The sequence below is a fragment of the Arachis hypogaea genome, chromosome 14 (assembly GCF_003086295.3).
Source record: "Arachis hypogaea cultivar Tifrunner chromosome 14, arahy.Tifrunner.gnm2.J5K5, whole genome shotgun sequence".
NCBI classification, from domain to species: domain Eukaryota; kingdom Viridiplantae; phylum Streptophyta; class Magnoliopsida; order Fabales; family Fabaceae; genus Arachis; species Arachis hypogaea.
In genome coordinates this window covers 54,738,230-54,748,803 of record NC_092049.1, presented here as the reverse complement: position 1 = coordinate 54,748,803, position 10,574 = coordinate 54,738,230, and the positions used below count along the sequence as shown (strand labels likewise).

The window sequence follows — 10,574 nt, the reverse complement described above, 5'->3', positions numbered from 1 at the left end:
AAAGAGATAAAAAAATTAAATTTGTTGTTACTCAAAAAAATTTTACTATATATCAAATAATGTTTTCATTAGTTTTTATTTTGTTGTGAAAATTATTTAGATCATAATACTAATAGTATATCATAGGATTATTATTATTAATGTATTAACCGAATTTTAATATTTATTATTTATATATATTTAAAAATTATATTTGAAAATTATTCATAATAAATGATATTTTTAAATTTGAATAATTTATTAATTAGTTTGTACTTATTATACCATATATTCAATAATTTATTAAAAAAAGAATATTAATATAATGAATAAATTTTGTTTAAAAAATATCATTTAAAGAATAGAGATAAATAAACCCCTAACCAATTTAAATTTAGAGACAATTAGGCTCTGTCCATTTTTGAACCTGATACGTCAGCATTTTCCGTTTAGAGTTGACAAAAAAACACCCACACCTGACACGTCAGCATTTTCCGTTCAGAGTTGACGGAAAAACACCCACAAAAACCGCATTGGATCACGGAAGTAAAGGACAGGAACTGAAGTGGGTCATTTTTATGGTGAGGGATCGCATTGTCATTTTGAGAAATGGACAGGGACCGAATTGATAGTTCACTCTAATATGAATGCTTAATTGTTAATCTTAACTTTTCAAATTTTAAAATCTAAAACTAAATAATTAATTAAAAATTTGATTTTTAATTTTTAATTTACCTTCTTTTTAAATTTATTGTTCACATTGTTTACAATCATCATTGTTTTCCTATTCTTTTTCATATTCGAAAGTATGATTGGAGGGGATTGCAATAATGTATCTCAATTTCCATTGATGGGATTATTGATTGCTAGGAATAATCATAACATATCAACATTCAAAAATTCAAGATACTTTAAATCTCCTATTTTTTCCTTTGGTAAAACTAACCAAAAAACGACATCATAAACTTCATCATGTGTAAACAAACCCTCTTGAAGAAAAGAAAAAAAAAAATAAATTGGATCATATCCAAAAAGATGCAATTGCCGTGCAGGTCAGCACCTTCCGCTGCAGATTAAAAAAAAAAAACCTACTCTACCAACCTTATAAGCTATAACTTCTAAACCACCCCCCACCCCAAAAAAAAAAATGCAGGGTTCCAATCAAAACCCACCCTCCCTGTTCTTCCACTACCAAATCACCAGCCTTCTTTCAGAACAAATGGATAGAATGAAACTAGCCATCTGCGGTTAAAAAATCGAAACTTGGATCTAACTATGATCAAAAGGAAGAAAAACATTACTTCAAGCTTCCGATCCAGAATTAGAGGAGCTCAACTCAGCAGAAGCTCCATGCAAGTTGGATGCATAGGATTCAAACAACTTGGACAGGTTTGGTTGCATGCCTTGGCAGAGCTTGAATGTTGTGGGGCCCAACTTCTTGCACTGGAAACAAAAGGAGACGATCATGAATAAGTAAACAATTTGATCATTGCAACACAATTGACTATTAGACCATAATTGGAAACTCCATAAATCATACTCAGTCAAGTCAAAGCAAGTTTCAATTTATTACTACTACGAAAAGGGTTAAGTGAAGCATGTATTATTATGCAAAAAGCTAAGCCTTAATGACAAAATGGTAATTTTGGGACCCGTTTCTTACAACAAATAAGGGGATTTTAACTTCAGAAGGTATGTGAACAGAACGGATTGCTTTGATCAATTATAATCTCATAAATAAAAGATAAATCATGATAAGAATTTACCACCTCCTGATAGAAGGCATTGATCTCCTCCTCCGTAAGCCCTTCATCCTCATCTGAATTCTCCTCCCAGCCAAGAGAACGAAGGAATGCAGCCTCTTCCTCATCAGGAGATATTGTAGCACTGGGAATAGAATCTTTTTCTTCACTATCAGAAAGTCTCTGTGACTCTTCATAGGCATGAGCATTGCCATTGCTTGTCACTTCAGGACCATTTCCAGTGGATTGAGGATATACAGAAGGTTTAACTACTACTCCATTTAATTCACCAGATTTCTCTGATATAGGAGATGAAACCACCGGGATAGAATCTGGAACAACTGTAGAGGAGTTCATCAGGGTTTTCTTTTTAATGAGATTGAAGAAATCGTTTCGACTCTGCGAATGTGAATGAGAATGTCTCTTCTCCACTGTGGGAGATTTCATGTAATTGGTGTTCTTCGAAGGGGTATAAGCAACCGCTGAAGCAACAGCATGTTGACTTCCTGATTTGCCGATGGAAGAATTTGTCAAATTTGAAACCTCCTTGGAGAAGGTAGGAGAAACACCATTCTCCCACACCACGGATTTAAGATCAGTAAATTTTCCACATGTCTTCGGAGCTTCAACTTTGGTATTTACATTTCGAACAGACTGACTAGTACTGTGCAACCCAGAGGGCTGCTGGGGCAAACTCTTTGCAGAAACACTCATCTCAGTACTTCTGACTGCTGCTTTTGGCTTTGATTTCTCAGAGGAATTAGGAACCTGACAGAAACAAAATGGAATCACCAAGGATTCAAAAGAGAAAAGTATGCATAATCTTTTACCGAGTGCTTCGAAATATAAGCTTGCAAAATAATGGTCTGCATAATTTTTTAAACATTTTCCTTGTGTTCCAGATTTACCTCATTTTGTAATCCAGACTTCTAATTAATACATTCCTTTGTCGTACGATACACAATTTACAGAAAACGATTCAGAAATTAATCAAACAACTCAAAATAATTCACTTTGATAACTATAATTCCAAGTAAACCCGTCCTCAAATCTCAAGGTTCCCAACAGTAATGATGATTGGATTATTGCCGGGATAAGTAGTTTCAGCCTTTTGGTCATAAATTGGCCTATTCAGGAATACACATGCTGTAACAGCGGCAGCATTGTGCACTAGAAGAGGCAAAATCGAGAATAAACATTTGGTATGACACCATTTTCAGGTCTACCTCCCAACATATGTTATACGAGTATTTGCAAACTGAGGCCCAGCACATAAGGGCACAACTTGGATTCAATATATCTGTAAAAGAAAGTCATCTGATAATGCTACTGCTAGGTATGGTTGATTACTTCAAAGGGAGAAGAATAATTCCAAATATCACTTCAAAATTATGGTGAAGACTGAAGACTGAAACTTAGTTTCACAAAGAGATTTTAAAAAATGAGACAACACACGCACACCTTAAAAGCTAGCTGTTAAGGGAGAAGAACCACTCTCCTTATATACAACATCAAGCATCCCATACTACATGATGTGGGACTTTGAGCACCCATAATACCCAAGTCCCCAACAATACACCGGCCCTGGAGAGCCGACGTCCACGGCGGCTTCACTCTATCGACACTGACCCAACGGTAGCCACTTTGCTACGGTCTATCAGTATTCGGTGTTCACCTTAATCCAGCCTATAGGTAGTAGCCCTTTCCATGGCGCCGACAACCACGCTCTGATACCATTGTTAGGTATCTAAGGAAAGTGGGAAACAACACCTTAAAAGCTAGCTGTTAAGGGGGAAGAACCACTCTCCTTATATACAACATCAAGCATCCCATACTACTCGATGTGGGACTTTGAGCACCCATAATACCCAAGTCCCCAACAATATAGTGGGACTTTGAGCACCCATAATACCCAAGTCCCCAACAATATATATTGTTGGGGACTTGGGTATTATGGGTGCTCAAAGTCCCACATCGAGTAGTATGGGATGCTTGATGTTGTATATAAGGAGAGTGGTTCTTCCCCCTTAACAGCTAGCTTTTAAGGTGTTGTTTCCCACTTTCCTTAGATACCTAACAGAATACATCTGCCTTTTACGGTAGCTTCCATAAATACCACTCTTGCCACCACTTCTAAATTGCTTTCATATGAAAGCAATTAAAGCATAATAGAAGACCTTCTTAACCAATTCTGAGCATATGGTAGCTTCCATAAATACCACTCTTGCCACCACTTCTAAATTGCTTTCATATGAAAGCAATTAAAGCATAATAGAAGACCTTCTTAACCAATTCTGAGCATATAGGATCATTTCGCGTATAGATTTTATGCGAATCCAAAAATGAACACTAGAAAGTACTTATCAAAATAAGAATGTAAATAAATGGAAATGAACACTAGAAAGTACTTATCAAAATAAGAATGTAAATAAATGGAAAAGTGATTCATTTGTTCTGTAGTTATATCCAATCAGGTCCACCAGATTGAGAACCAAATGTACCAACAAGTCTCTCAAACTTCTGTTTCTTCTACCCTCTATTTCACATGCAAACATACAGTACAGAGAGTGATGTGACTGATAATTGCATTATTTGGTTGAAAGGGTAGAAAGAAGAAAATTCTTCCAAAAAATTGTTTGAAATGCCAAATTATTACTACATTTCAACTGCCGTTAAATGATACAAATAACAGTTAGAGCAACAATTAAATACATCTTTCTAAATCTAACATATGCAGGGATCACTATATGACACAGAGAAGTCTATGCAAAAAGAATAGTGCACGACCTACTCAATTCATGAATAATGATGTCTTCTAAATCTATTACTGCAGAATACTTCGCCTTCAACCACCTATAGAATTCTAGGCTACTTAAAACAATTAGCAAGGCAAAATTTCCAGTAGTTATGCCTAAGTCTGACCCTCAACTCAGTTGTTTACCACAGTGTTTTGAAATTGCGGTTATGGCGGCGCCAACGTTATGGTGTGGAGGGTTTTGACCTTGCCACCATATAGTGGTCGCCGCAACATGGTTTTCACGGCAATTGCCATGGCGCCAAGGTGGAATGCAATGTAAAACTTCGGAAATTGCGGGGTTTTTCGGACTTTTCAAAAAAATCTGAGCGTGTTTCGGGTAAATTAGGAAACCTAAGTGATCCCACTAACCCTAATAATCAGCCTCTTATTCAAAAACTCCCTCCTCTGCCTCATCTTCTCAAAAACTTCTTGCCGTCTCTGTTCTCTCCGACGCTGCTCTCTGCGCCACCTATAGCCGCCGCTCTTCGCCGCCGCCGCACCACAGCCACTCCTTGCTTCCCCTGCTAACCACGTTTCCCTCTCTGGTTCGTACATCTTGTTTCAACTTCTCTCGTCCTATTTTTTTCTTTTCTCTCTTCCCTGCTGCCCCTTCTTTATAGACGTTATCAATAATCAGTGTTAAACCTCTCTTCTTCCAATTTTTTTTCCATTCAGTTCACTATGTCCACTTCTAGACAAGCCCTTGATTCTAATGCTCCTACCCCTGATACTAAATCAGAGTATGATGAGGGGGCAGAGGGACACGATAATAATCATGTTAATTTGGATGAAGTTATAGTTTTTATGTTTTATGTCTTCTGTTTTATGACTTTCGAGTTATGATTTGAACTTGACGTTATGTTTATTTGCTAAATTTGCTACTATATTTGCTACATTAATTAGATGCTTTATGACTAGAAAGTTGCTTATATAGATGGATTTTATAGTTTATTATATATGCAATTTTTCTGCATGTTTTTTTGTATATATATATATATATATATATGTGTGTATTTTTTAGGTAATCCGCCATTTTCCGCAATGCCATCCGCTATAATTTTATGGCAGATTTTTGGCTCACCGACATGAGCCGCCATCCGCAATCAAAAACTATGGTTTACCATAGAATAACAATGAACTGTAGGAATTATGGAAGGACAACAACATAAGCAGCACAACAACAGATCATATTCAATATAGAAAATCAACTAAACAATAAGTAGCACAACAAGATAGCCTTCCTGTAAGAAATCAAGTTTCCTTGCAAAATTTAAAAAAAAAAAAAAAGAATATTGAATTTTAACCAATATCTAGTTCAATATATCTCTCAAATTTTGAAGAATTGGAAGTATCAATCTATGTGACCATTTCTATATATAAATTGTTTAAACAATAAGAAGATTTATGATAGGGCACTTTGGCTTAGTTGGATCCGTATAGCCAACATCACCTAGTGGGCTTAATTGTTTGTGACTGTCTAATATTGAAGTAGCATAATTGTTTTTTACATGAACACCAATTTATTTTTTACAATAATACCGTTAACCATATCGTGATAATTAAACAGCAATTAAAAATACTCTTCATTCATAATAATAATAATAATTTACCTTTGCTGTAATATTTTGTATCATTACCAATATCAATTCGTTATATCATTTGTTTACTTTCACAAGTCAATTCTCTTACCAAAGCTTTAGGCATTGATGGTGTTACTGGAATCAATTGCCTTGACTGCTTAATAGCCAGTTCCTCAAGCCTTTGGATTTTGACCAACACCTAAATTGATTAAACCCTTAGTAACTGATGACATAAACATATAAAACTATTTTGATTAAAAGAATAAGAAGGAAGAGGCTTGCAGCCAACTAGCTCAACTACCTGAGGTGCAGAACGAGCTTGGGACGGAGTCTGGGCCAATGCTTCAGCCATATTAAGACCAGCTGCTGTGCTTGAAGCTACAGACCCAGAAGCTGCAGTTGCATTTTGTTGCACCATTACAAATCCTGGATTACTGCTTCCAATTATGGTAGGTACCTCTGCTAGTGCAGATGTCCATCCTTCCCCACGTATCAAAGCTGAATTACCAACCGGTAGGCTTTGACTAGCAGCGGAACCCAAACCAGGAGATGGAACTCTTCCTATTTCAGCTATACCCTGTTTCTCCTCAGCCCCAAGTGATGGAAAATCCTTGTCAAAGAAAGCTTTCTGAACACTACTAATACTACCACCAGAAAGTATGCCATTCCCATTGTTCTGATTGCTACTGCCACCAGATTTTGTATTTACAACAACTCTGCGAATTAAAGTCTCACTCTGTTTCCTGGAAAGCATTGAATGAGAGCGTTGCAATGTCTCCCTCTCTATCCTTTCAGAACTACCACGATCCCACTGGTCACTAAAACTGGATCTATCTTTCTCTCTATCACGGTCCTTGTCACGATTACTTCTATTGAAACTACTGTAGGCATGCTTAGCAGAACCATTGATGGAACTCCTACGAGAATTTGATGAGGCAGTCCGTTCAAAAAATATAGAACGTGTGCTATCAAAATCACCATTTGTCTTAGAAGATCTGTTCCTTGATCTATCGGCTACAGTCGGAGTATCTACACAATAATACTAGGATAGTTATTGTTATTCCCGACTTGTTAGATAAGAGACAACCAGATAAGATTCTATCAAGATAAATGCAAAATAATAAAATTGATACTAACAACTAAACCTTTTTTCCTACTATTAGATAAATTAACACATTAACATACTTGAAAAAGGTGAGAAACAGAAAATAATACAAAGGACATTCAAACAACCTGCATGATTAGATGGGGATGCAAACTGTTGGGCTGAATTGCCAGCCCCAGCAACATTTCCAGTACCTCTCAACCATTCTGGAACTAATGCAGGTTCACTTCTTTCCATAACTAACACTGACCATGATCAGAATTAACAAGAAAAGCAGGTGAACCTCTTCAACAACTCTACCTTGATCAGTGCAATTGTATACTTGTATGCCAAAAACTACTTAATCTACACTGCACCGCTAGTGTTCCTTCTCAATGCGACTCAGTGATAAAGTGCCTACGCACAAAATATACCAACCAACAATCGCAGCACTTCCACATGACAGTATCTTGCGGCAGCTGATTAACACCAGAACTTATCTTCAGCCAAGTTACAACCCCAGAAAGTAATAACTCCACCCTTCCCAACTAATAAACCTATTACTTTTAATATTGATAAAAAAAAAAAAAAAAAAAAAAAAAAAAAAAAAAATCAAGGATGTAACTTCTCTCAAAAGCTGAAACCAGATAAACTTAAGTGTCCTTCAAAAATATAACCACAAATAGATACCAGTTTCTCTTCTTTCACCCAATCAAGCAGACAACAACCCCCATGACTTGAAACACAAGTCAGTGTTTGTGAAGGAAGAACTTCCTCTCAGACACTCCAGCATCATCTTTGGACCAAAGATGAATATAAGAACTATAAAGTAATCAAAGAGAACTCTCACCTCTCCATCAGGAAGAGGGTGAGAAAATAGATTTAAGAAAAAAAAAAAAGAAAAACAACTATTGGCAAAAATGGCAGACCTCTAGGAATGGAACAAAACAGCACCCAGTATAGAAGAGGGGAAGCAGACAAAGAATAAAATAGGAACCCGTAGAGGGAAAAGATGAATTCAGTGCGCAACACAGAAAAACCCTAGAGCAATTACGCACGCAGGTGATTGATGCAGATAGGGAAATGCTTCCTGCAAATTAGGGTTACAAAGCCATTTAGAGAGCGATATAAGAGAGGGAGCGAGACGAGGACGGAACTAACCCTAGGCAGTGATTTGATCGTGGAAGTGAAACGATGACGTTTGAATGCGTTGGGAATTTAGTTATGCACTAGGAGGAAACAAGATAGCGAATGGGTTGGAATGAAACAGAGAGAGAGGTGTATGTGGTATGTCAAATGTGTGAAGAAGAAAGGGGAAATAGGGTTTTGTTGTGTGCGAGCGCCAAGCTGTGTGTTTTTCGTGTTGGTGACTTCTTAGGGAGACGGCCAGAGAGAGGGCAATCACTTTTTCGGTAAGTTGAATGGATACTCAGAAGCAAACGTATGACGAAGAACGTCCCATTCAGACAAAATTATATGATACTCTTATTCTTTAAATTTTTATCCTTTTTTTGTCTTACTATTTAAATATTTGATCCACCACTTCAATATTCAACCGCATCAAAAAATTTCAGGAACCAAAATCAAAATTTATAAAATTTCTAGCACTGGAATCGAAAGTGAAGTTACAAAGACCAAAATAAAAAGAGTATTTTACAAATATAAAAAATTTTAAAAGAATATAAAATTGATATTTTCTCTCTGTCTTGAAGTTTAATAATTTATGATTTATTATATAAAAAGACTCGTAACTTAGCAATTCTCCTCCCAAAATCTTAACACGTATTCCAAATTTTATTATTTTCAGTTTCTACTAGACCTACAAACAAAAATAAAACTAATTCTTTTTTTCCCTCAAAAAAATTAATCTGGAGCTGAAAGGAGAGATGGATTTCGTTCTTCCACTAGACCACTAGGTTAAAGAAAGAGATGGTACAACAATCCCAAAATGACAAAGTAGAGGGAAAATTGAGTAATGTTTACAGTTTATGAATCTCTGAAATAATTGTGCATAAACTGTTTTTATTTTAATTTTATTTGATATTTCTATTATCTTTCTAATTCAAACACTGATTTTTCTAGTGCAAATGTATTTTATTTTTATCACGAATTATTTTTTTTGGTTAATAATAGTTGTACTTTCACCAATAGTTAGGGATTCCTTAATATTCTTATTTCCTTATCGAGAAAATAAGGTAATTAAGTGGTATACAATTTGTATATGTTTAATCGATCTGCTGATAACGGTCTATGCATTTTCTTATATTTTTAATTGGATGATCCATTAATCCAACTGACAAAAAATTATAAATAGATTAATTTTTTTTTATTTTTACTGGAAATTCGGAATAAATAGACTTTCTATAAGACCCATTTTATTGACGAAATTTATTACTACTATAGCTACTTTAGCAACTTAACCAATTACTCGAAAATTCTGATTATTCCATTTCCTAATATTAGCAATGTATAGTGGTCAAATAGGACCTTTTTCTTGTCAAGATATTTTTTTTTTTATCACGTGGGAATTGGAATTAATTCCAGTTTTACCTTTTTCTTTTTACTTTTGCTATAAAATTGCCGATTATATCATTACACACATGGTTGCCGGACACCCACGGATAGGCACATTACATCACTTGTATGCTTTTAGTCGAAATCTTGTTAAAAATGGGCGCATATGGATTGGTTCGAATTAAAATGGAATTATTACTTCACGCTCATTCCATATTTTTCCCTGGTTAATGTTATTAGGTTCAATTCAAATAATCTATGCAGCTTCAACATCTCTTGCTCAACGTAATTTAAAGAAAAGAATAGCTTACTCCTCGGTATCTCATATAAGTTTCATAATTATTGGAATTGATGGTTTTATAAGGTGTGTTTGTTTTGAGGTACTGAGACAGAGACTGAGACACTGAGACTTAGTATCATGTTTGTTGGTTCAGAGACTGGTATTAAATTTTCTGTTTGTCTCCAAGATTTCAGTATTTCAGTTAGGGCTGTCCACGGATCGGATCGGATCGGATATGGACAAAAATTCGATCCGATCCGCACAATTTCTATCGGATCGGATCGGATACAATATCCGCGTTTTTTAGTGTCGGATCCGATCCGATCCGATCCGCACATTTGTGGATCGGATTGCGGATATATCCGCATGATTAAACTCATTTTTTATTATCTTTTTAAGTAAAAAATTCAATAAAAAATGTTTCTTTCACACTTTTAAATCTATTTGTTCCTAAAATAATTTTAATCAATTTTTTTCTAAATAACAAAAATAAAACAATACAATACATAAATAACAAGTTTAACAACTACTAACTAAAACATACAAACTAACAAATAAGTAAATATAATAACAAACATTCCAACAAACACTTCCAATA

General features: G+C 35.3%; 1 protein-coding gene across 2 annotated transcripts; it reads right to left on the bottom strand.

Moving 5' to 3' along the window:
• Window positions 1–801: 801 nt before the first annotated feature.
• Window positions 802–8,630, bottom strand: LOC112742043 (uncharacterized). 2 transcript variants are annotated; one of them, XM_025791261.3, is made up of 6 exons: window positions 7,873–8,630; window positions 7,332–7,745; window positions 6,400–7,127; window positions 6,208–6,297; window positions 1,749–2,489; window positions 802–1,422 (listed from the first exon to the last, which is right to left on the bottom strand). In XM_025791261.3, the coding sequence occupies exons 2-6, from the start codon at window positions 7,438–7,440 to the stop codon at window positions 1,282–1,284; spliced, it is 1,809 nt and encodes a 602-aa protein (XP_025647046.1). In that variant the 5' UTR covers window positions 7,441–7,745; window positions 7,873–8,630; the 3' UTR covers window positions 802–1,281. The 2 variants fall into 2 exon arrangements, with proteins under 2 accessions (XP_025647046.1, XP_025647044.1); XM_025791259.3 differs by having other exon boundaries at window positions 1,746–2,489; window positions 7,873–8,627.
• Between the last annotated feature and the right edge of the window lie 1,944 nt (window positions 8,631–10,574).